The sequence below is a fragment of the Linepithema humile genome, chromosome 6 (assembly GCF_040581485.1).
Source record: "Linepithema humile isolate Giens D197 chromosome 6, Lhum_UNIL_v1.0, whole genome shotgun sequence".
Lineage (NCBI taxonomy): Eukaryota > Metazoa > Arthropoda > Insecta > Hymenoptera > Formicidae > Linepithema > Linepithema humile.
This window is the reverse complement of record NC_090133.1, coordinates 25,501,914-25,528,833: the sequence shown is the minus strand read 5'-3', so window position 1 is coordinate 25,528,833 and position 26,920 is coordinate 25,501,914. Positions and strand designations below refer to the sequence as shown.

General features: G+C 39.2%; 2 protein-coding genes across 2 annotated transcripts in view; one reads left to right on the top strand and one right to left on the bottom strand.

The window, feature by feature from the left end:
- The window catches only part of LOC136996895 (autophagy-related protein 16-1-like), a 29,461-nt gene extending 7,706 nt beyond the window's left edge, over positions 1–21,755 (bottom strand). Inside the window, exons 1-4 of the mRNA XM_067357552.1 lie at positions 21,598–21,755; positions 13,080–13,259; positions 11,325–11,409; positions 11,102–11,248 (exon numbers count right to left, since the gene is read on the bottom strand). Of these exons, the coding sequence (XP_067213653.1) occupies positions 11,102–11,248; positions 11,325–11,409; positions 13,080–13,259; positions 21,598–21,688 (503 nt within the window). The 5' untranslated portion in view covers positions 21,689–21,755. The remainder of the gene's footprint in view (positions 1–11,101; positions 11,249–11,324; positions 11,410–13,079; positions 13,260–21,597) is intronic.
- The window catches only part of LOC105677048 (uncharacterized), a 278,448-nt gene that overhangs the window by 57,492 nt on the left and 194,036 nt on the right, over positions 1–26,920 (top strand). The window contains exon 3 of the mRNA XM_012375378.2: positions 13,572–14,296. The gene's annotated coding sequence lies outside the window, so the exon portion shown is untranslated. The remainder of the gene's footprint in view (positions 1–13,571; positions 14,297–26,920) is intronic.

Sequence of the window (26,920 nt, the reverse complement as noted above, 5' to 3'; positions counted from 1 at the left end):
AGTAAATAAAAAAAACAATTCGAAATTGGTTTATCATTAAAGGTAATCAAAGCGGCCTGCCATCGTGTACCGATGCTACTGTCCGCCTGACCGTAAACAATGCCGAACTTACGACGTAAAAAAAAACTAATGGTTTATTGAACTACATTGTTGCCTGGCTACAATACCGCAGGCGTGACCATAAAATCGTGTAACCGCGACCGTGATATTCCTCATTTTTTTTTTTTCTTTTCCTTTTTTTGCTTTAACGAGTGTTCAACCGCGGCAACGAAGGGATGCGGCAACGGGGCGTTTGGATTTGCAAAAAAACGCAACAATTTCGCGAGTACCCCTCGCCTAATTATCCAAACGATCGTGAATCCTCGTCATCAATCTACGTAGCCGCGAATGCTCGCTCGACCGCGAACAGTGGCGCTTAATGGCGCGCTCATTGGCAAGGCACGGTGATTCGTAATACGGGGGCGAGAGAACGACGACGAACGGACGACAATACAGGCGACGATTAGATCGGCGTTATTCTCGTGGCAAATGACGCGAAACGACGACGATGGTGGCGAATATAACTGCCGTTAAAGACAGAGACCTCGCGATCGCCGCGCGTATCACGGAGCGCTCCGGCCTTGTGGGAGCCCCTCGACAGCTTTGCTTTTGATGATTGCCAAGAACGCAGCCTCGCGTGAAGAATCCCGGAAAAGGCAACAAGCAAGGCATTAAATGTCATTAGCACCCGACGCTGCCTCATTGATATCATGAGAACGTTGCGATACGCGCGGTCTGTTCTCAAACATGCGATAGAAACGGAGTATAAATAAGGATTATTTGCTGGACTCCGTCGTTTTCCCACGTGTTCGTTTACTCTTTACGATATAATAATCGCGCGGCCAGGCTACTTTCTTCTGTTAGAGACTCGGATTGTTTTAGGTTAATTTAAATGCAGGCGCTGTTAGGCTTCAAGCATTTGGAAAATTATTACTTTAAACATATTTCCCTCAATTTATCTCTTTCAAATTTAGCTTTTCCTGATTAGAAAATTTAATTTACTATTTATTGTCTCAAATTTCTCATTTTTTGATTATACTTTTCCGTATTACTGTTGCAATAAATTAATTCTGTTTATTATCAGCGCAGAAAAATCGTGGATATTTTAAAATTCTATAAAAGTAATCTGGATTGAGAGATTAGTCACATAATTGGTCGGGGATAAACGCCATATTGGGTCATAAATTTAAATGCACAACACGGCAAAGCGTGAAAACAACACCAAAGAAGTCGTAATCGAACTCAGCGACAAATGGATTTATGATTGGCCGAAACATGCAGAAGTTACGGCGAAAAAATTAGTCCCCATAAATTTGGGCGTATTCGAATATATATCGGTGTGCGCCCCCATATTTTCCGAAATCAGATTTAATCCATTAAGAACGCTTATCGCTTATAAATTTAATATAATCCTGTAGAAGTTTCTTCCGTTAAACAAGATTATCAAGAGCGCGTTACTGTTGTGTTAATATTATTTAATTAATTTACGGATAAATTAATACATGGATGAGAATGTTTCATTTGCCATGTTATATAAACCAATATTTTATTCTCATTAATAAATCAGCTACAAATTAATATATTTAAAAGATTAATGTGTATGTTATTTTATAAATATTAAAAAATATAATGTTTTACGATATATGCGAATTCATTTGCGACACGTAATCATTAAATCGTACACCTGCAAAAATCGCATTCAATATAGAATTAGTTTGGGAAAATACGAAGTAGTTATGTCGCGGAATTATCTGACGGAAGTTCCACCATTTAATACATGTTCGCCGAGCGTTTCCAATTCATGTTTGACGTTCGACGTCTTTGGAGACGCATTCAAAAGCGGCGACTGTAGTGACACTAGCGAAATTCCCAGTAGTGCTCTGTTCCAAGTTTGTATCCGCTATGTCTTGGTCCTAACTTCACTTTCACCCACAAAGTGAGGCACATGAATGCGATAGTTTAAACACTGGCGCTCTGGATTCTGTGAATAACTATTGCCGTATGCTTTAACTCGCCCAAGTTCGTATTCTCGTTTCTCTATATTGTACATTAGCAATTTTCGTCAACTTTGCATTTTGCCGTTGATGAGTTTTACACTAATGAAACATGTACTCTGTAATCATTACCGAAAATATCTAAAATTTAAAGTCATTATCGAAAATATACCTAGTACAAAGAATGAAGTTAATGATGACAGTTAAGTCAACTTCATATCTGTAAAATAAATAAATATTTCACTAATGCATATTATGAATGACTTTGAATATTATATTTCATATATGCGTGTAAAAAATATTTCAATTTAATTAAAAATTACAAAAAATATTACAAAGTAATAACACACTTCATTACTTTTCGGCAAAACATTACAAATGATTTTTTAAAATATTTATTTTCAAAGAACATTTATGCATGTTTATTTTAGGATATAAATTTATATTGTGAACTTTTGTAAATATTTCGAGTAAATCATTTAAAAAGCTATTTTTTATACAAAATATAAATATTCAATAACAATTACCTAACAACAATTTATGAATTATATAAAACAATAAACTTATATATAATTGTATATTTTTATCTTCGAGACATAATTAGTATTTTCTATCTAAATAATTTTGTTGAAAAAAAAAGCGTTGGAAAAAAGAAAACTTTGCCAGATAGCTTAAAGCACGTAAATATCACTTATCCGCATTAGTCTCGTTACTCGAGAGTTTGAAAGCTTTTAATGCTAGTTTTAGATAATTACGGGGTAGCATCGCTGGAAAAAAAGGGAGTTTCCGATACCTCTCGCGTGAGACGAACACAGGGAGTTTATGTTTAATATCACATCGCTTGCGCGTCTTAAATCGCGTGCGGACTATAGACCGGTGTAATTTTGCCGTTAAACGTTTAAAATTACGCGGCTAATAGGGCAGATTATCTGGAAAATTAAAGCCTAGGTGCGAGCGAAAATATTTGCATCATTAAAATACATATGAAATTGGATGTTCGCTTACAGATAAAATTGTTCATGACGCGCACGTGCCGTACACAAGCAAAAATAACAATATCACAAAATTTCAAAAAGATAAAATTCTCTTTATTCGCAACATTTTTTTCAAACGAAATAACGTGAAGCTTACTTTTTATCGAATATTATTTCATACTAGACAATTTATTTCTCCGAAAAAATATATACATATGTAATTATTATACGTATGCGTAATAATTTTCATAGTACGATGTATTCGCGGATTAATATTTGTAGTGGCTACATCTCTCTGGATCATATTCAAATTGAAAAATTTTTAAATATTTATACGACATGAATTATTCTTCCCAGGCGTATAATATCGTGCTGAACGAGCTAAATTGAACGATTGAACTCTCGAAATCATAAAAAACTGTGCTATATTGAAAATTTTGACATTGTTCATTAAATATCTCACATTTAGACGAGTTTATTGCAACTAAATACGCTAATGTAGTTTTCAATTTTGAAATATGAAAACATTTTCCATCAGTGTAACGAATAATAATTTTCATATAATATTAAGCCATGTTTGTAGAAATGTTTCATCTGTCCTTAATTTATCTCACTATAAATAATAATTAAATTTTTGAATATTGCAATAGTAGCATAATAGAATTTGTTTTGAAACCTATAATATTCATACAAAATGAAAACAAATAGTAGATTATACATCCGAAATAATTATATGACATCGAAAGGAATTAACGAGAGAATATCCAGCGGAAGAAAAAGATTTCAAGTAACGCAATGAAGACGCATTAAGCGTGACACATATCGATTACAAAATTATGCTGCCAGAAGGCAATCTGTGCAATATATATAATAATATCTTATTCGAACAATCAACGTGGCACACGCTAATTTATAATATAAGCTGTTTTTCCCAGCATCCGCGTATGTCTACTGCATGCTGAAACTTGTTTATTTCACGGCAATTACAATATTCCTTCGTATACCGACCATCGGCCAATTTGCCGGGGATAGTATGCGTGCCCATAATGGACACGTCGATGGATACGCGGAATTTATTAAGTATTAATATAGGCGACTTCCTCGAAGGTACGACGCGGCGACGTCGCCGACCGTGCGCAAGCAATGGATAATCCAGGAGTGCTCGCAGAAGCTCGGAATCGCTCGTGGCTCGCAAAAAGTACCATTGCCGGGCATCGGCCTGTTCTTTCCCTCCTCGTCGTCGATCGGGCCGCATGAATTCGGGGGATAATCGATAGCGATTCTTTTAATTCTGTTGAATTATTAATCGTATCGGCCGGGCATATGCGCCGTCGCGGATAATACGCGTGTAAAGTCGTTATTTGCTATCCCGCTCATCGATACGCCACAAACGTAACGCATTATATTATCATTATACGAATGGCAAATGATAAATTGCGCGGGCATTACGCGTAGCGCCGCATTCGCCGTGGCTGCGTACGGACGCCGACAACCTCATCGTAGCGCCGCAATTACACCACTAACAAAGCTCCGCGATTACTCGCCACGCGCTAACCCAGAAAGGGAATAAAGTCCATCTCGAGCGGGAAGAGTTTTTTTCACCGTTTGGCTTTTCATTAAATCAATCACGTCCTGGATGGAAAATATGACTAAGATTGATTAATTTCGTGTAACGATAAAATAATTTATTTAAACCTCCCTCTACATACAATGATTTCCAGTAGAAATATATTTTTGAATGCATAAAATGTATTCGTGAATAAATGTTTTTGAATTAGCAAGCGGAAAAAAAGTTTTCAACTCGCGTATTTTATATTATTAATATATAACGCTATATTGTATCCATTCGATTATCGTCTCGTGTTAACATTCAACGCGAGCTTATATTACATTTCGAAATCGGATAGCTACATTCAGTGCTACATGTGCAATGGGATAATGAGGCTTAGAGTGTTATCTAAACTGTCAATGATGCGGCAAACTGGCGAGCAATACCTCAATGGCTTGTAAAGCTTCAGATAGATATAAATTGCACGAAGGCTCATCTCATAAATCTTATCAAGTGAATTTGTGGCGAGCAGATGGTTATCTCTTTTTATTTTTACCGTAATTTTCTGCTTATGTGTAATATCTGCGATTATCAATGCATCATTAGCTCGACGCTGAAATCTTCTAAGCATCTTTTAATGCAGTATGTTTCATGATATACATCTTGAAAATTATTCCTCGTAATTTACAAAAAGTTTAATCGTTACATCGACTACTAATACCAATGCGCGCAATCCGTCTCGCGCAATAAATATGTTTCCTTCCGAGGCCGGAATATTTAATCCGGATCATCCCGATTGCTACTTGGGATCGTGGTAAAAATTTATACGTCCGTTTTGACGAAAAGCTTTTATCAACGACTGCTCGTTGACGGCGAAACGTTACATTGTGAAAGAAGAAAAAGGTACGATCGGCGCACGGGCAGAGTAGTCAGGGGGGGGGGGGGATAGGGGCAGGCAGGTAGTGGTGGTGGTGGTGGTGGTGGTGGTCGGGGATGAGAGTCGACGTGTATATCCGTACCAACCACCGAGCGGCTGGCACGGGTACGCGGGGGAGAGACTGGGAATGGGAAAAACAGATAAAGACCTCGGCACCGGTCGGCTCCCGAAGACACGACGAAGATAAATGACATAATATCGTGCCGGACCGGCCGATCATTGCCGTGGAAACGAAATCGAGTTAAGCGAGAAGAGCGCCACGGGACAATTGATCTCTCGCGATGCTTCGTTACGCCGGGCGACAATGAAATCGACCCGATCCTCATCAGGGAATACCAAGGAGATTGGTTTCTCTGGCATCTTGAGGCGTCCTTCCGCGCAACGATATATATATATATATATATATATATATATATATATATATATGTACATACATATATATATATATACATATACATATATATATATACATTGAGAGGCGCGGGAGAAGAGACGGGATAATCTAATTCTTTTCACTTGACGTGTTTACTTCCGCTCTTCCACGCCACTTATTTTCTTCCGGGGACGGTGCTGAATTTTCATTACGCGTCTGTTCTATCCGCGACATAGTGTGTATGTGTGTGTATGTGTATATGTGTGTGAGAGAGAGCAAACTGCGTTTACACGCTAAACTTCGAGACGGGCTTACGAGAACTCGCAACACAAGACGCGTGAAAAGCGCGCCATCGCTACGGCGGATGTAAGATCGCGCGGTAGATAAAATCTGCCTCGACGCGGCAATCACGGGGGAAAAAAAAAAAATCTGAACGCGCGCACTCGAAAACGTGATAACTTCGCGTCGCACTTCACGAAATTACGGAAATGTAACACTAATTATCCCTTTGGGCGCTGAAAAGATTATCGCAACGCGGCTGTGAAAGTGCATGAAATACGTCAATCGAACTACTTTCCTCGTTTTAGTCGCCCTATAACCACCATGGCAACCCGTCCTCTCGTAAAACGCGGTGCGAAATCGCCATAAATGCATGCGTGACTGAAATATGGTGCAGTAATCTTTACGAGATGTTGTTACTTGTCAGTTACCACTGGAGGGAATAATAACGTATAGTGTTACCACACCCTGCTATGCACTTATTTATTAATAACAGGCTATACAAATCATGAGGTCGCTACTCAATTGCGGCACGTCGGCGTTCAGCGGTCGTGTCGACGCTTCACAGACGGATGTGAGACGGGAAAAAGTTCCGTCAGTTCCAAAAGTTTAATTTAACCGCAATTGTTTATCTTTTTAAATTTATACGCAATTTATTAATTTTATAAGCCACAGAGCACTAATTAATTATTCATTATTCATAATTTGTACAAGTAATGCGTTTTTGAGCGGATTCTAAAATCCAATATACGCAGCGAACGCGATGAAATGCGATGAAATGAGCGAAAAATATCTGGTGGCTATATATCTCCTGGGTCTTTTATGGAAAAGTTTCGAATACGAATATAATGAGGTCACTGATTCCATAATGCGCCGAACTGAAAATTCTTCGGGCGAAACTGCACTTTAATTTCAAAGCTCGGGGCCTGCCGGCATCCCTCCCCGCCCGTATACCTAATTACCTGTTCTGCTATAATCGTGCGGCACTATTTATTCGCCGGGCAAGATCCTTGCCGGGGATCGCGCAGTAAATTCCCGCCTCCCGACGTGTGTACCGGCGGATTCTGCCGGTTGATTGCAAATTAGAACACGAACGGGCGCGTAAGCTTATCGGGCAATACTATTGCACATTCAAGTCTAAGTGCTCGCAGAAAGGGAGTCATGCCGAATAGAACTTCTCAACTAGTATAGAATGAACGGCAGCAGTCGCTTACAAGCGTTTATTTCTGTGCGCAAAGCCATATTTTTAAGTAGCTTACGTATATCGCGGTGAAAATTGTGTGGGAAAATGTAGAGGCAAAATGTGGAGTAATAAATTGTTTTAGAAGTAATGTGAGTCCATAATACTGAAATTCACATGAAATTGCGTGAAGCTTGTTTTTTATTAACATTTATATTCTATTAAAAAATATATTTATAAACAAAAATAATATTACTGTTTTTATACACGTATAAAGTAGAAAAATCTAAAAGAAAATTAATGAAGAAAAAATATGAGGAATTTTCTTTATACGACACAAATAAAGAGAAGTTTCTGTGAGAAAAAATAAACAATGCCCTTTTACTTTTTAATTTTTCGTCATATAGAAACGTATATATATGATTCACGTGATATCTTTCTTGAACTTTTTTCTTTTACGAAATCGTTCAATTATTTCTTATGAATACGTAATGCCGGCTTTGTCGACACAGAAGATATCGTAGAAACGAACATCGTCTTTCGCGACTATTACCTTAATTCGCACACTCGTGCCTTTTGCATAATATCTAAATTTCATAGCTCGCACCACGACAGCCAGAACCTAGTCGCGCCGTGAAAACGCGCGCGCTCTTTGGCGCGTGCATTAAATACCTATGGAATCGTACCGCTTTCCGCGCTTTACAGAGTGCCGTAGGAGGACACGGAGAAAAGAGGGTGAGAGGATGAAACGGTTATTAAGTTAGTCTCGGGGGACAGAGCGCAACGTACGAATTATACGATTCAGCTCGTGCGGTGTTGCGCGCTGCAATCGCGAACAGCGGCTGGCGCGAAGAAGACGAAGAAGAGGACGCGAGGGCGAGAATGAAGACGAAGTCGCCAAAGTCGACCGGCGACCGGATAAAAGAACGAAAACGCGCGCGGGATGGGTCGACGCGATGACGACGATGACCACGGATTACGCGTTACAGGGTGAAAGTAATAACAGTGAAACACGCACACGCATAGGCGACCGCGCACATCGACACAGCCGAGCGACGTGTACATGACTGGTGCTTAAGACATTTTTCGATACGACCGGCACTTAGATGCACGCCGGACTCGAGTCGCCCGCTGGGCTCTCCCAGAGAAGCCGCCACCAAAGATCCCGCGTCCTTGAGAAACTCGAGGAGGCCGAGGACGGCATTGGCGAGGTCGGTCGCCGCGCGACGACAGAATGAAGCGCGCGTTCGCGCGCGGGGCGGGAGCGGACGATAATTGCAGAACGGATCTTGCGATCCTCCGTGAGACTCCCGGGCGATCGGCCGAGACGATCGCTGTTCAGCTTCGTTGAGTAAAACGGGACTGAAAAGCGTAACAAAGGACAAAGCTACTTTTCTTTCGACGCGTATTATCTGTTGCTTTCGTCGTTTCAGCAATTTCGCTAGTAGAGAATACGTAGTAATAACAATTTGGGGAGGGTGTGTTTTTTTTTTATCTCATAACGAGATTACGATAAAGTTCAATGGATACATAAATCGCACTCAATTTTGTAAATTAAACTTGATATATGAATTGGTAGAAGTGCTGGTAACTAGCAAGCCCTCAGATGCTATTCTGACAGGAATATGACAAATTATTACCAGTCATCTAAATTTGAAAACATTAATGTTGGCGTATGCGCTGTCGTAATTATGAACTATTAAACCGTTTACGTTCGTAAACGCTCCAACATACGCGTAATAACTAATTGCTGCTACCGCGAACGTGATAGTATGATTGGTACGGGGCACGACATGTTTCAATTGAGAATAATTAAACGTTATCGCCATGTAACGACCACGTAGGGATTATTTTACATCGTGATCACGATTTTCAGCCTTCCAATCTGGCCGATCATTTTTTTCATTTTACGCGTGCGAAAATATATTCTCCCTGCGATGACAAAAATCTGAAGCAAACTCTCTCTCTCTATGTGTATACTTAAATAACTCGATTAAAATGAATATTTCGGTAGATTTGTGATTGATTTAATCTCATCGATAAAGTTTGCTTGACGACAAAAAATTACGTTTAAACTGTTCATCAATTTGTGAATTATTAAATATCTTGGATATCGTAAAGTAACGCGTGATACCCGGAAATTGTTAACGGCGCTTGCTATTGATTTACTGGTAATATCATGTTTAACCACCCCTCTTCGTAATGGCATAATTGACGTTTTTAGTGTTTAAAACATATCCATTTTCTCAGCACCTCGACGAGCGGGAGCGACTCTTACCATCGCATTCTCCGTGAGATGCCGCCGATTAACGCGTCGATCAACGTGGCTCGTGTAGGTGAAAGGGCGCTGAAAGCACGCGGACGAGATACATCGCTGCCTATGCCACTCTCATTCCGCGCCGCATTTCTTTCTCTTTCCACAGATTTTCGCGTTTTCCTTTTTCCACCCGCTGCTCGATGGTTGGTAAACGAGTCCTCGGTCATTCGCAGTGACATATTCAATGGCGAGAGCCGGCGTAGACGCCGGCGAGAGTTCGAAGCATCCAGGGTACCGTATAAATTCGCGATATCGCGAAGTCATCCGGCGATATATAGATACGGACAGATATGTATACGTGAGTATACAACGCGCAAAAGTTGGAGCGAAAATCGGGTCACGTCGAAATATTTTCTTAGATTCTCCTGTCCCTTCCCACTGCGAATCTTTTCCCCCGCGCGCGCGTGTGTGTGTGCGTGTGTGTGTGTGTATGTGTGTGTGTGTGTGGTACGTATACTGCGCGTGGTGGACCAGAGGACCGAAGTACTTCAAGAACTTTTCGTGTCAGGTGAGTATGCAGAGCACTCGAAGGTGCCTCCTAAAATTACGGGCGCTTTAGTGCTCCAGCGAGTGAATTTAAACGAGAAATTCGCATCCATCAAGCGGGTCAAAACGTATTGCAATAAAAAAGGTGTAAAAGAAATAAATTATAACGGCGATATCGAAATAGAACGTACGAAGGGCAACAGCGGGTTAGCAATATCGATTTCGTGACCGCAAATAAAGTCGCACATTGGCGCGATCAAGAACTGTCGTCGCAAACACCAGGATTACAGAAAACAATCTCTAGACTGCTGGCCGTCTATAAGACTGACAGTAAAAAGTTAATAAAGCAATTGGACATCATAAATGTCAGATGTAATTGCATATTTTAATATTGCAGAATTTTTAATATAATGTCGTAAAGCAGAATATAACGTCGAGTACAGATTACGGAGTAAATACGGTAATAAAAAGGCCGTATTAAAATAAGATGGCGTGCTTTAGAGGATTGGCGTAGCGATTGACCTTTAATATCTCGACAACTCTTCGATAAAAATCAATATACGATAAAATGTATTTGGGAACTAAATTTCGCGTTTTAATATGTCTTTTATCACTGGCAAGCGTATACCGGAAAGAATCATAAAATTTTAATATTTTTTTCGCACATTTATTTTATAACAGTTCAAGCTTTAGTATCAGTGCACTTTCCAATCGATGCGACAGAAAAGAACTACGGTCTTCGGTCCCTCGGGCAAAAAGCTAAATATATTCGATGAAGAATATATAATATGCGGACGATATAAAGCTATAGAAGATTTTTTGTAGATTGAGTATGTCAAACAATATATAGATGAGTTCGATTAACTCGACAGAATTTGTTTTACGATCTTCTTCTAAAATTTTATAGTTAACGACAAAAGGTTTTTCACAGTTACTCGAAATTTAATTATGACGACATGAAGTTTCTACTTACGCATGCCCTTTTAGTATCGTCTCGATCATATTCGTCGCGATAGACCAGATGAAGACGGAACCGTCTGCGGAACCCACCGCTATATACTGCCCGTCAGGACTGAAAGCGGCTCTTGTCCAATCGAATCCCACTTTGAAACCGTCACCGCTGTAAAATAAGTCAAACATATAATGATTCGCTATTCTTAATATTCTAGTTGTACGTATATAAGTATATAACCCACCTGAAAGACCCAACAATCTTCTTCATTCGTAAGTCAATCAGCTTCACCGTGTCGTCCCTCACACAACTCAAAAGATAATTTGCGTCTGAAATCAAATTGTTCCCTTATGATTCGCAAATTGCATGGTTGAATTATATGCGGAATTCTAATCTTAACCAGAAATATTTTTCACACATCATCGCGTGTATTACAATTATTAATAAAAGCATTTATGGAATGTACAAGTGGTACAAATCCATGTTGAAAAATCTAATACAATCTAGTGCAACAAACTTATATGTGTTGCGGTACCGTGCATTGGAATAACCAATTTGCGTAATTTCCTTCTACATCAGATTGATGTAGTAAGAAATAATGCAGGGTTATTTTGGAAATTATTTTATTTTTATTCTACATAAATGTGTAGAAAGTGTATTTATTAAGTATGTAAGTAATTTGATATATTACACATGTATTTATATAATATGATTTTATACAGATGCACGTAATATATAGATCGCTACAATATGTTGCATCGACCGACAAATGCAGAAAATATTAGAGAGGCGCGATGTGCGTTTAATTGCAGAAGTTAAAAATCAGGGCAATATTGTTTCACTTGAATTCATCTCGCATTCTGGCGATATCGAGATTAATGAAATGCGATAAAGCAATATACCTGAATGAAGCGCTCTTGAATGAACAAAGTGCACTTGCAACTGATGTAAGTGCTTTGAGATTGTTGCAGGATCGCATGTGCCAATTCATTCGTATCATTAGGACGTTGCGATAAAAAGCGGGAACGAAATAAAGTTATTTGCGTAACGCAGACAAAATTCATGAACGAAATGCATCGCGCAATAACAGTTTGCTGTGAAATATATCTCAATTAGTATTTCGTATTAGTATTTATTTTCATCAAATTATTCATTCAGGACGCGTATTATGTATACTAAATATAAAATATATATTATTTTGCCGTCTGATTGAATATATAATTAAAATTATTTTCTGTCATATAGATTTACATCTTTTCAAATATTTAATTTAAACGTTGAATCTAATTTTTGTTTTAAATAAAATATTAAATAAAGAAATAAAATGCTGTTTTAATGTCTAGGTTCTATCGTTCGTTTAATTTGCAATTTCATGAGTAAAGTAATTATTAATTGGATAGATAAAATCGCAAGTTTTCTGTATCCATATTTAACTTTTAATAATAATCAAAATTGCTTGTGCTGTTTTCGTTGCTAATACAGAGTCGCATAATATTGAAAACCATTAATTCGATTTGATCAAAAATGTAATTCATGTTCTTTGGGAAATACACAAAATAAACAATTTAAAATCCGATATAGTTGCCAATATTCGTGCGTTCACAATACTCGCGACATTTCTATTAAATCGAGTATTTGATTTAAATAATTAATGTCGCCATAATAATAGCAGTTGTTGCTCCATTTGACATACCTTAATCGACATTGTAAAATGCACGAACAAAATTGCATGTAATGTAGCACCAAATTTCTACTCCGATATCATATACTGTGAGCGTAATGATTGTATTACAATCCATATTAAATATCTTTATAAAACAATATGTGACATTTATCTGAATATTTGCGGTACCGGTTGAATTTAATATAGAAAAGATCTCAAAACCAATAATTAATTTCTTACAATATAATTATGTTCAATTGACATTTGATAGAATCTTCAATTAATCCGCGTTGCTTTACTTTTTATTAAGTTTCGATTCAAATGTAGTGTACTTACCGCGGGATAAATCTAAAGACGTAACTTTCCCTTCCAGTAGGATATCATTCGAGCTGGATTCAGCTCTAGTATCCCAAAACCTGATCCTTTGATCGAAATGACCACTAATTATTGTAGAGCCAGCTCCATCAGAAGTTACGAGGTCATTGCAACTTGATCCAGCAAATTTCGTCTCTATACCTGAAACATAAAGTTCCTTGCATTGAAGGACGCATTCATGCGAAAAGCCAGATTGTAATTTCATCCGATTATTCTCGGGTAATTATTTAGAATTACACAATCGGGTTTAAGTTTGTCTAGAATTTGAAATGTTATCATATTGTGCTCACAAAAAGTTAACAAGTAAAATTAGCAATTCAAATAAAAATGTATAAAAAAATTTCAGAATAGAAAAATAGAATTCTATAAATAAAATTCTATTTGCTCAATTTATTTTTATTTATATATAGTTTTGAGTGCTGTTATAACATGAATGAATTAATTTTTTTACAGATAAACTGTTACCACTTTTGCTTCAAATCGTCATATTCGTTTCGCCGTAACTTTATAATTTAACAAAACGCGCGTCGGGAGTGCCGTAATAATTTCGTGCGAGTACGCCGATATTCTAGCGAATCGTAAGACGAACGCATTCCGCTCAATGATAATACATAAATATTGGAACACGGTCGAACCTCTTTCGAGAGGAGGTTTCTTCTCGACTTTTAAGTTCCGTTCAGGGACCCTTCAGTGTCAGACGTGCCAACATATGATGCATGATGCATGTTGCTTTTTGTATGCTCAAAAAAGCATGAAGTTACTAATAGCATGACGGTAACTTCTAAATCATATGATCCACGGCACAGAAGTCAGCATGTTTTGACTTGAGTCCGTTGGTATTGACATCAAAATGCTGCTGGGATACCCGGTATCCGATTGACCCGATAATAAATCAAACCTTTCCTTCTCCGGCCTCTATTTTGAGATAATCGTGCTCCAATTGGTAAATGCGGTCGTCTGAAACGTAGACGGAATTCACGCGTAACGTCGCATCTTGAACAATTCGATTCGATTCGCCTGCGACGTCGGAAGTGCCGTTTAAAGTGTCGCGCGATCTTCAAATTCAAGTACGCGCACGAGCAAGGTGCGCATCGCGAACGCGTGTGAGTTAGTGCCTCGAAGGACTGCAGAGAGGAGGAGGCCTAGGAGGCATCGGGCAACAACAGAGCAGCGATGCGGTAAGTAATTTATCATAAAAAAATATTTTTTTAACGTTTGTGGATGGGCTAACTTTAATATAAATGCAGAATTGTTGTCTTCTGCAAGCTACACTTTATTATTTATCAAAATTATTCGTTACATTAATGTACAAATTTATTTCACATAGTACATGTAAAATATGAATTGCGAAAAAATAATGTAAAAATGTAAAAATCGCAATGTAAAAATAACATTTCAAACAAATTTTTTTAAAAATTCGATAGTCAACATTTTTTGTATACTGACATTTTTTAATCCAAATTTTAGTAGCTTTAATAGACAAAATCTCATTTCCACGTTGGTAATTATTGACTGTAAATAATTACCCCTCTCGTATATTTAAGCATAGAGTTAGAGAAATAATCATCGACAAAAATGCTAAAATTTTACTTATTGTAATATAAGCAGCAGTAATTATTGAAAACTAAAGTATTTTAAAATAATACAATTTATTATACACTTATCATTTTGTTAATTATGTTCAAGTTTTAATTACAAAAAAACTACCAGTACATTTTTTCTATTGGATAGTCTTTCAACGTGCAGTCTTCAAAACTAAAATTTCCCCTCCAAGGCTAATAGTATGATTAAATTAAGCGCTTTCTGCATTTAATTTGAGCATTCCACGAGAGTAATAGAATTACGTCATCGTGAATTGCACGTACACGCGCCGACTTTAAGCGGAGCGAGTTAACAGTTGTATCGAATGTGAATCACGGCTGGTTTCCCCTTTCAAACTGTAGTTCTACCTAGCAGTAGCTTTCATCGATCTCTACGCTGAAATAAGCAGGATTTCAAACTTAATTTACGTCGGGAAATGACGTTCGCGTCGCCACGTTTCCGCGAAGCTCTTGGAAATCGCTAGCGCGCGTCGCGGAAACGCCCGGCATCAAGACTGGAAACAGGATAAATTACGAGTTTTCCGCTTACGGCCTCCTCGCCACCCGTCCTCCCATTCTACCTTTCCTTAACCTCGGCCTTTGTGCGATTACGAATCCGCGCGCGCCAATTTCTATCGTACTTTATTGTGGCGCCACGTTAAACGTGATTTAACGCCCGATCGATTAGTCCGTTGAAGTTCCTATGTCGAGACGTCGGTTAGCGGCTGATGTCCACCGTTTCCATTCCGAAGATGGTATTACGAGCTTCAATTACTTCACGACGGCGTACCGTGCCAGCGGAGGAAAGCACCTTCCCTCACAGCTTGTCTGCATATTGCGAGTGCGCATATTCAATTACCATCACGCGTTAAAGACTGTCGTTCAATCGCGTCGCGGAGCTTCTGAAGCTGTAATTATATATAATTTCCATTGGAATATATTACATCAAACATCACCTTCTAGCAAAGCCATGGAAAATTTGACGTTACATTAATTTACTTCTTTTTTGATAAAACTTTTTTCAAAAAGTTATGATGCGCATAATTACGGCATCGTGATAATGACTCAAGTAGTCTTTTACAGGATAATAATATCGAGACCATTTACGCCGAGAGAGAATATTAAATCGGATAATTGTAATCAATGTCAAGTATCAATCAATCAGCAATCAAATTTTCGAATGGAATCACGTGAAACGATGCGTTTTTTTTATATTTGCAAACGCTTTCGTATTGCGACGTTATTGTAGGTATTCAAACGGTAATATATATATACGGCGATGATATTTGCGCGCGGCGTACACTCAATCCTCGTAGTTCGACACACGAGTTTCGCGGAAAGTACTTTACAAGCTTCAAACGCGGTGAGTAGGGCACTCCTCTGGAAGCAATAAAATTTCTTCTAAAGTGCGTTCGTGTATAAAGAGAAACTTGTCGACAATTCCCACTTCACTTCATACCGCGCAGTTCGCAACAGTCTTATCTTGCAACAAGTAACCGCGCCACGATGAACGCGCCTCGTATCGCTACATATTTAGTAAAATGTGAGCGCAACTAATGAATGTCGAGACATAATCATAAAAAAGACCATAATTTTGGAATATTTATAATTTGCACACAAGTTGAAACTATATTTCGGTCTAGCAGCAAGGAGAAAATCTCCCTCTTATCTCTATTAAATTTTTAAATTCTCCATTTTCACAACATGTCGCGCAGAGTGCATTCTTATCCGTAGTGCAGTTCTTCATGTACTGGTCTTTAAACTCAAATGTATTATTCAGATAAGTGCATTATATATATGCTATTAACGTACATCTATTCCTCAAACGAGGCATAAAGGATTACCGGCTTTGCGTGTAAGCCTTCTTCAATCGTCAGCCATGATAAGAGCTTTCGGGATGTTAATTTGCTCTCCCTCATGCTTTTCGCATTAATATGTATTTCACATTAACGCAAATTTTGCCTCAGACATACGTTATTCAAATCTGATTATCTTAGACCGGACCACTTTTTATTTAAGAGACAATTTTTTTCGGTTATATAAGATCTATTTTACTCAATGAAAATTTAATGGCCTCTCTTTCAGCAGCTTTTTGAAAAATTCAAGTTTAACTATTTAGTCATTATAGTTTCCATTAAAATTGTCTATAAAACATAAGGGAAATCATTTATTTTACATGTCAAGTAGTAAGCATAGATAATTTTAAACTATTCTGATAATTAAATATTTTTATGTATGTTGCAAACTTAAAGATAAAAATTAATATGATGTCAAAGCACTTTTTGATACATTCATTATATGAAAAAAATTTTTTTTATCTAAGTAGAGAATTTCTTCCGGTACAAACACTCGCGGGCTAAGAGGCGCAATCTGCATACGTCAGGAATGCAAGCGGTTGCGGTTAATTTGTCGGAACGTTAGAGCAGTTAGTGCGGTCTTTTCAGTGAGTGGCGAGCAAACGACAACACGGGGTGTTATTTCGTCGGCGCGGCGCGGAATCAGTCTGTCCATGGCACGATTGTGTCCAGAAGAGTCGCTCGGGGCGTTCACGAAATTGCGCGCGACGCAGCGAGGGTAGATAATAGCGCGATAGAAAACAGCTGATCCACTTTAAGCGTCCTTTTTGTCTTAAAGCGTCCGCGGTAAACAATAATTCACGCTTAAACGCCCTTTCAGCGCCGCTCTCCCATTGTGCGCGCCTCCGCATTCGGAGATTTATTTGTGCGAAACTTTTGTACAACCACCCTGCGCCCCCGCCGGCCTCTTCCTTGATAGCGCGGTTTTCGCTATTTTGCTGTAGGACCACCGCTCAACAACAAAGACCGGCGCGAAGCTAAAACGGATGTCCTCGGAGTACCTGTGTATCCACGCAGGTATCCGCGTGTGTCTCGACACGCGTACAATTAACTTGGACTTCAGAGCTACCCGGGTGACCCGGGCGAGACGCCGGGCGATAAATCACGTGACGAAGTTAAGCCACAGGTTAATTACGCTACACACGCCCCGTTGTTATCTGCTGCATTGCATAAAAAATAAGACAAATTCCTGACTCGCCCGCGGGTATGCGCGGTGCGTTCGCGCGGCGAAAAAGTTTTGTATTTATGTAGCAAGTTTGATGTGGCCGGCCGCAAACTCAGTCGGGACGATTTGTGATGGTGCCCGGACTTCTTACATTAATTATCGTCCGCTACAACTCCGGCGCTGTATCACTTTAGGCGACTTGATTTAAGGAGACACACTTTTCGAAATTGCGCCCTTCAAGTTTCATAAAGGCTTGCATATCGCAAAGCATAATGCAGTTCTCCTGCCGTTCTCGTAGGAAACTTTGCACTTTGCGCTTTTAGTCTTAACTTAATATGAGAGATATACAATTCTCAAAAGCATTTGTCAACTCGTTTTACGTACAATTGTATAAAACAATCTTGTACTTGTATATTAATATTACATTGTTATTTTATTTCTTTATATAATTTACGATTATAATTAAATAACAGAAAAAAACTTTCAAAAAGCATACTGTCGATCGCAAAAATGTACGTGCAAAAATGAGTCGCTGTTGATATAATTGACATTTCATTCCATGGCCAATACAGCCGATAACTCGACAGTTTATTGTAACAACCGCGTCTATTCACTATTAATTTGATTTAATTTGTGTCACTGAATTCATTTTTTTGTTTGAAGTGCTTGTCTTTTGAGAGCACGAAATAAAAACAAATCAATGGTGTTCGCTTTTGAAAATTGTACCGTCAGCCGTGCGTCAATTGTCTCGCCGTAGCGAGATCAATCATTATATGCGAAATGCAAAGTGGCTAATTCTTGATTGGCGGAAACATCAATTCGAAAATAAAAATACATACAATTAATTTCACATTTTAATGCAGATAAAAAAATATTGTGTTATCACTTATTTCTCGATATTTACTCATTAAAAGCAGGTAGTAAGTATTTGTCACGTCTCTTAGAAGTATAAACAGTACGGATAACTGTGTTGTCGTCATTAATTATATCTTAATTAGAGGATAGCAATGTTCTCCCGATGAGACGGCGCGGTGCAATTTATCGAAAGTCCACGAACAGTCGTATGCGTCAGTTAATGGTGCAAATTATTATTCTGCGGGTCGAGCCAGTGGTAACTAAAGGCCAGGTTTAAGGCGATCCTGGACTTTGCAAATTAATACTGTCTGTGTGCCGTCGTGTTAAGCAATCTGCAGCTTTGTATCCTTTGTCAATACGATCCCTGCGCGGCTGCTAGCCGTGCGCCTCACAGGATTCTATAGCGCTGTTGACCGAAGTGTAAATCGATATCTCGAGCCCGTTCTTCAGATAGAGCTCGCCGTTTCACGAGATTAGTCCGGCGCCCAGGGTCGAATGTAAATCCCGAATACATTTGCGGGAAATGAGATCCTCCGAGAGAGCGGCGCTATCTGCGCGCGTCCGGCCGCTTGCGTGCGGCTTGTACAATTTATTTTTCGTGCCATTTAAAGCCCCTACATTTCGCACGAAGGACTCAAGGCGCGATCTGCGCGCTTTACCTCGAGAATGGCCATTTTCATCCGGCTGTAAATTATCACTTCTGCCCCTGTCTTCGGCGCGGCGTGCTTATCGCGTAGAACCTCACGCCGGGCGCTGCCGAAAGTGGTGAAAGATTCCTCTATTTCACGGGCGAACGAATTGCGATCCGATACGCTGAAGCCGTTCGCGCGGGCACGAGCGAGTGAATTGTCGAACGATTGCGCCGCTTTCTCTCTCTCTCTCTCTCTCTTTCTCGCTCTCTTTTCCTCGAGGTGTTCGACAATTAACGTAATAAATCTCGGCGGGAAGGGCGCCGAAGAGTCCTCACGTTTCGCACGAGTACTGGTCACGATGCCGCGCACTCCGCACGAAAACAGCTTTCCAGGAATAAGGAATTACTTTTGCCTTTAAATACGTGGAATTATTGCGTTATTATTTCGGCGATTTTTAATGGCTCGAAAACGGTATTATTAGATTCTCATGCGGCCTTAGATATTAGCTTCGCCTAACATCTGCCAGGTCATGACGCTTGCGAAATTCGAATATCGCATTTGACGTTTCCAATTATTTGCAGTCGAGCGAAGTAGTTGTTTGTGCGAGATTAGATCACGATGTGTGAATTTTCTGGTACAAAAGGGGCTTCTAATAGCGACTGTTCGCATTCGGACCGATCTCCGATATGAATACGTGTACTGCAGGATGTATGTAATTCCTATACCGCATCTGTATTCAAACAGATACTATACAAACCAAGGGAGAGATTCGGACAATAGGTATAACATACAAGAAGAATCAATAGCCGTGGTTTGCGATTTGCATTGAATTTTCATGTCGATATTTTTTAATTAAAAATTTATGCTATCCATGTTATCGTATGTTGTTACATATGCCTTTTGCGACAAATAAGATAGCAAGAAAAAATAAGACAAACGTGACTGGAATCATAATTAATATCTTCAATATTTTAATTGCTCTTCTGCCTTTTTATGAAAATCAGTTTATGCGGTAGCGTGTAAAAAGCAGCTAGTAACATTCGTTAGTGACTGATTAATGACACGATGACAAAGCCTGAGTAAGATTTTATACTTACCATCTTGTTCTGGATAAACCCGCGTCTTGGTTTAAGAACTAATTAAGGTGCTACTCTTTCCCGCAAGTAATGGATTTATGATTAATCTTGCTTTTCTTTTCCGACAGATCATTCGTTAAATTACACAAATCTATCTTTGTTATCGTCAATTCGCGCGTTATTTTTTTGAAGCCATTTTAATCACAGGGAACCATTAATAAAATTTCCGGGTTACTCGGCCAGGCTCCTGAAAACTTTTTTTTTATCTTCGAGCTACTTATTCAAGACTCAAGTTGCAACTTTTTCCAAAATCAACCGCCATTATCGGCAGAGATTATTTATTAAAAGCGTCAATACCCAGATAAAGAGTTTTCTATGCCGACGAAGATCGTTTAGAACGTGGCGGATGAAGGAAGCGTGGGGGGAGGGGGGGGAGGGGAATCTTTTTTTTTTCCCCGCGATGGGATCTTATCGGTTTAATTAACTTTACGCAGCTACGACGACGCAACGAACCGTCTGTAAGCCAGAAGAGCAGTTTTTATTCAATCTTCGCTATTATACGGCATCGTTGATGCCGGCTCGCCTCGTGCAAACCGGGCCGAGCATTATGGACGTCATATTTTGTGTGGCGGTCCATTGTGCAGCCGCGTACGACGTGCAACAGAATATACATATGAATGACCATGCAGATTCGCCGTTTGTTTTATTATCTCGGGGCGCTCGTAAGTGTATTTGCATTATGCAACGACTAATAGGGGTAATGGGCAACGTGATTACCGCTAGCACCGCGCATTACTTTCAGCCCATACCTCGTGCGCGCTTCTGTTACGAGACAGAACGAATGTACCGCGTTAGCATTATGCACCCAGTGATATGTCAGTCGCAAGGAATCGCCGCTTATTTTCTTTCTCGCCCGCGTTAAAAGTATTTATCTCCGTTGCACCGCTGCGTTGTAGTGGTTGCGGATTTCGGGGGATTACCAGGCGAGACCTCGATATTGTCGGGAAATACATGCAAATGGAATTCGGAATTGTTTTGCATAAACTAGTTTAATTAAAGCGTTTTGAACTATGCCGCGGAAATCAGATCTTTATAGATGCTCACTCGATTCCCTTCTTTCGACTCTATTGATTAAAGAGATACGCAATGCAGCGTGATATTGGAATAATTTTACGTGAGGCAACGTTCGTTATTACTTTAGTCATTTTAGTAACAGATTAATGTCTGGTAATTGTAAGTGTATCAAGTTAACAAGCGACTTAAGAAAAATATTCGTTTTTTCATCACTTTAATCGATAGTGCAGCGTTCACTTACATGCTTTGCTGCGCAGGTCCCAGATTTTTAAGGTTCGATCATAACTTCCCGTAACTACTTTTGACGGCTCGCCAAGAAACTTCGCCGCCATCACCTTTGCGCAGTGGCCCGTGAGTGTGTGCTGAAACAGAAATACAAAGATTCGTTTACGTGAACCGCTCTCTCGAGTATAAGTAAAATACGGGTACACATATCGATAAATAAAATCAGAACTGTATTTCAATCCGCGATTGAACTGTCTGTCGAGTTTTGCAAATACGAGTGTTTAATTCAGGAAGTGAAACATTTATCTAGCACGTTGTAAATAGTATTTTTAATAACATGTGCGCGAATTTTTAATTTAACTTGTATTGCATATTATAAAAAATACACACGCTAAAAATGTTTTACTCGCTGGATAAATCTGATATTTTAGAATTTTTTCTTTTTTAAACAATTTCTAAATGAATTTCAACATTTAACTAATTGCAGTCAATTATTACTTTCATGATATTGAATTATCAAAAAGCGAGGTATAAGAAAAAGTAATTAAAATACATTATTCCCGTCATGAATTTGCCTAGTTATAAACTATTTTGTTTAAATACAATTTGGAAGCGACGGAGTCATTGGCACTTTGCAACTGAAGTCTTGAACTTTAAACAGGGACTTGTTAGATCGAGCACCGGCTTTCATAAGTTGATTTTCTCTCTTCTACTTTCGAGTTCAGCTCTGCTCCGAGCATCGACGTGTTCGAAATGAGAAATGAATGTAGCTGCAAGGGGCGGAAACAGACCGACGGTATAAAGCGTGCGTTTCCAGCCGTAGAATGGTACGTCATCCTTTAACGGTAACAAGAAAAGAGTTCGATTTCATTATTACCTTCATATTGAGTTGAACAAGGAAACTCGATTGGCGCCGCAGCCTGCCTTTTATATTCCCGACATTCGCTCATGAACATTTGAACGTAGCATGAATTTATCAAAAATTACAATCGGCGGAGGCTTACGCGTGACCGTGCGACTCCGTCGCGTTGAACGTAATACAAATATTACGGCCGAAAATATTGCCGGATAGCCGCGGGATATTTGCTGTCGTTGACATGATGTCAACGACAGTTATTTTGTCTCTCTTTATTTCGACGTCTGCGCGAACGAGCATTAAACCCGTACGTTCGCGTACATAGCGACGCATTTTACGAGCAATTTTTTTTCGATCTCGAACCTTATATTCTCGGGTGCTCTTATCAAACTTTCAAAAACAATATACGTTCGATACTCCATTTTTTATAGTGCGATTCTAAAAACTCGAATCTTTCATTCCGAAACAGAACTTTTATCTTCTACTCGTTCAAGCAAGGCATTCTTTCTGCCTGCCTAATACATCTATGTACATAAATTATTATGATAAAGATCAGCTATATATTGTTGTAATCACAACCAGGAAGTATTAAAGTATTTATAATAGCATACAGTTAATTAGTTCTAAGCGTTTTAACGGCAAATTTAACGATTCACCCACGGACGATGGCGTTCTTAGCCGATGCTTTGCAAATACATTTTTCAATGATGGGACAAATCCTGAATTATGTATTTATTATATCGTATTCCGCATTAATGATCCAAACTAATAATGAAATTTTAAGAATTTACGTGGAGATTTCGTGCCCTCAGAGGCCACGGTTTGATGGGAAGAATTCTAAAACCGACAGCAAACGCTCGCGCTAATGTCAGTCCGAGTTTTACGATGTTAATAAATTACTTAGCGACAGCCGGTGCATTTGTTGTTTCAATGTTGACGCAACGGGCTCGTGTGAGAACATAGCGGTAATGAAATTATCAAGTGATATATGTAGCACTTATACGGTTACGTAAACACGTTGAATTTAAAGAGTAATGCCAATCCCGGTATCGACGGACCGCTTTACAAATCAATCAAGCCGCGCGACGGACCCGCCACGGGCGTGATTTAATGACTGCCGGCGCCTTCCGCGTGCACGCTTGCACGTCGTTAAATGAAATTCTGAAGTTATCTCATATACGCTCGGCTCGTTCCTTTTTCTGCCGTCGCGTCGTCGTTTAATGGTGAAGAATTCAAGCGTGACGTCGACAAGGGGCGCGGGGGAAAGCGACTCGAGGGCTCTTCCGTGTAAGAGAGAAAAGACGTTAAAAAGAAGACTTCGCCAATTTTAAGGTGCGCGGCGCCGGGAGCCAGCACGCTCTTGAAAAATGTCCTAATGTAAATTAATGGCTCGGAAGTTTAGCTGGAAGGGCTATAACGTGAAAGAAACACAGGTAGGAGTGCGGCCCCCCGCTTAGTCTTATACGAGCTACAGGAGAACTTTACTCTCTTCCGCAAAGATGCCGGAGGGGAGGCCGCCGAAGAAAGTGCACCATAATCTAGGATCTCAGGAACTTTGCCGAAAGTGCGGCGACGAGTCCACATTTCTTCACGCGAACGTTAAACGGCTTAATGGCCTTTGCTTTTTCAATCATATTGAATTTTGTTAATGCATGACATTGATACCAAAAAGGAAATTTGCGCTTTTTTTGTCAAAAATCTTGTAAGACAGCGCACAGAATTAAGATGTGTAGCATTATTAACAATTAAAACATCTATATTGTAATATTAATTAAAATTGTTTTTAATTTTTTGTTTTTTATCTACAAGAAAATCATGTATTAAAAATTCGAGCAAATGTCGTTTTTGGAAATTTTATTTTATTTTACGTCTTACTATAAAATTCGCCTATCTTGCTGCAAATTTTTTTAAAGATTTTTGCACGTATACATATACACGCATATAATTTTTTACGAGTAAACTTCTAAAGAAGTGCCATAATTTATCGCACACTCCTAGCATACTCGTAACTTTTTACCACTGTGCTCTTTCTTGCTTTCGTGCACTAAATAAAAAATTTTTTAAGGTTCTGCAATTTCTGAATTCCAAGTCTATTTTCTAACCAAGTTGTAGAAAACTGTAAATTTTTTGCGCTTTGATTTTTTTATAGTCTTTCTTCTATTAATATTTATTATTTTCAATTTTTCAGTTTGTAGCTCTTATTAAAACGTAATAGTTCAAGTTCAACATAATTACACAATATATTCAATCATTATTGCATTAGCCGATAATGATATATCATGTTGATTGTTTATACTAAAATTTAGTAGAAGACCTAATCAAGAATATTAGCAAATAAAGCCGACACATAAGCGTATTTTAAATTTCTAGACGATGGAAAAACTTTTTGTTAATATAATATGAACATATGAATAGAAATGCCCTTTAGAAATAATAATTCTCGAGAAAGCTATCCGAACATTTCATAATTTCGCATAACGATATTCAGTAACTCTGCTCTGCGCGCACAGAGGTAATTCGAGACTACGGCAAAACGCGAAGCACACGACCGCAGCTGGCAAGTTTATTAACGCGAATATCCGAAGTCGCTGTAATTCAGCGATCCCGCATATGGATTATATTTCTTCGGCAGAGTTCGAGGGATCGTAACGAATCTCGCGAATGAGAGAGGAACTTATGCAATCACACAATCACGATAATACGCGATACTTATATGCGTGACACCTAATGCGCAGCAAATATATACCCGTCGTATAATAATATTATCATGCGACACAACATCCGAAGTACCCACATCAAAGAAGAAGCAATAGAGTACTTGGAGCGTCAAACGCGAGCGGGAAGATCTAACAATCTGCGTGCAATGCGGTTTACGCTGGCGTCTCCGGGAGTTCTTCTTTGCCATCGTGCATAAACTCGAAAGACGCCAAACGACGTCAATCCGCTTAAGTACTAAATATTAAGTGTCCGCAAAGCTGACTTTGAAACCAACGTTCTCTAATATTAAAAGCTCCGATTTCCAGAAAAAATTGTAATCAAAAATTTCTGAAATATGTATACGGTGAAATTTAATTTTTTGTACGCGTGTTTTCGAATGATAAAGCAAGTTCGTTTTTCACAAAAATGGAAAATATCAAAAAATAAAAAAATAAAAAAACCCAGGAAAAAGGTGATATCCGATCAAATTTTCGCTCGAAAGAGACTGACCTGGTATTCGTCAAAAAATTTCTATATAATAAAAAAATTGAGCGAGATGCTCTGCATATCGCTTATATGAAAATCCCTAACCGCTATTGTATGTAAACGGCAACGAATTGTTCGCCAAGAGTCGGCGAACACCAGCTCTGGAAACATACGAATTACATCCATCATTCGGTTGCCGAGGAGATCCCTTTATTCTATATTCGTGCGCGGCGAGAATCGTCCTGAAAAGGTACACATCGCGAGGTTACGCGAAATACGCGGCTGATATCGTCTTTTTACGATGCACCGGCCGAGTTGCAGCACGCCGATGGGATACGCACGTTGTGTATGCTTGTGCGCAATAAAAGCATAAACTTCTTCGTAGTCCTAGTGCTCCATCGAGGGCGAACAGTAATGCGGCCAGCGGAGAAAAAGAACAGCAGCGAAACGGAGTGAGATCCCTCAAGTTGTACGGGGCTTCAATTAAAGTCGGTAAAAAGAGCGCTGGGGAAGCCGGTGCCTTCCTGGAAAGCAACTAGCGACCTATGTTTTATGACCACTACACTCGTGCTGTGTTTTTTAAAGCGTATGCGCGGACCATTCGCCGCCGAAAACGTTTTCAAGGGTAGTCGGATACGCGCCGTTCTTATTGCCGTTCGCAAGTGGTGGTGTGCTTTCGTTCCCTCCCTTAAATATGATGTACTCACTAATCTCACGCTTGATCTCTATTGCCGCTCGTTAATTTCAGTAACATGGTTATTACCGCGAGGCGCTATGCCCGCTCCCGTAAAAACATCTAACAGAAGAGTCTAAATGAAGACGAAGTACACATATTCTCGTATAATCATGATGAATATCTCTTCCAAGAAATTCATATATAAAACGCGTGGTTTGAAAAAAAATCATTGTGCAATATCAGGTTTTTGCAGTGGCACTTAAGTACTACTGCAAAGGCACTTCTCTATGCGATAATATTATATTTTAGATATATTTCGAAGTCATTGTAAAGCGAGTCACACTCAAGCGACGCACGCGCGCGCGCGCGCGGCACTGTTTAATATAATAAACATCCCAGATCGGAAGTTATGTACTTCTTATCGACACCCCCCAGGAAGTATCATTTCCAAAAAATAAATGCTAGTACCGTGCACTTCTCATAAATCAACACCAGCTCACAGCGCCGTCGCCTGCGGCAGCTCATGATCTGGTCAGACGTTCTATCTCTGGGGATCTCGTAGCACAGCCTCTTTGTGCGATAGAAACGATCGACTAGGTGAACATATTTAAATAAGCTTTTGAA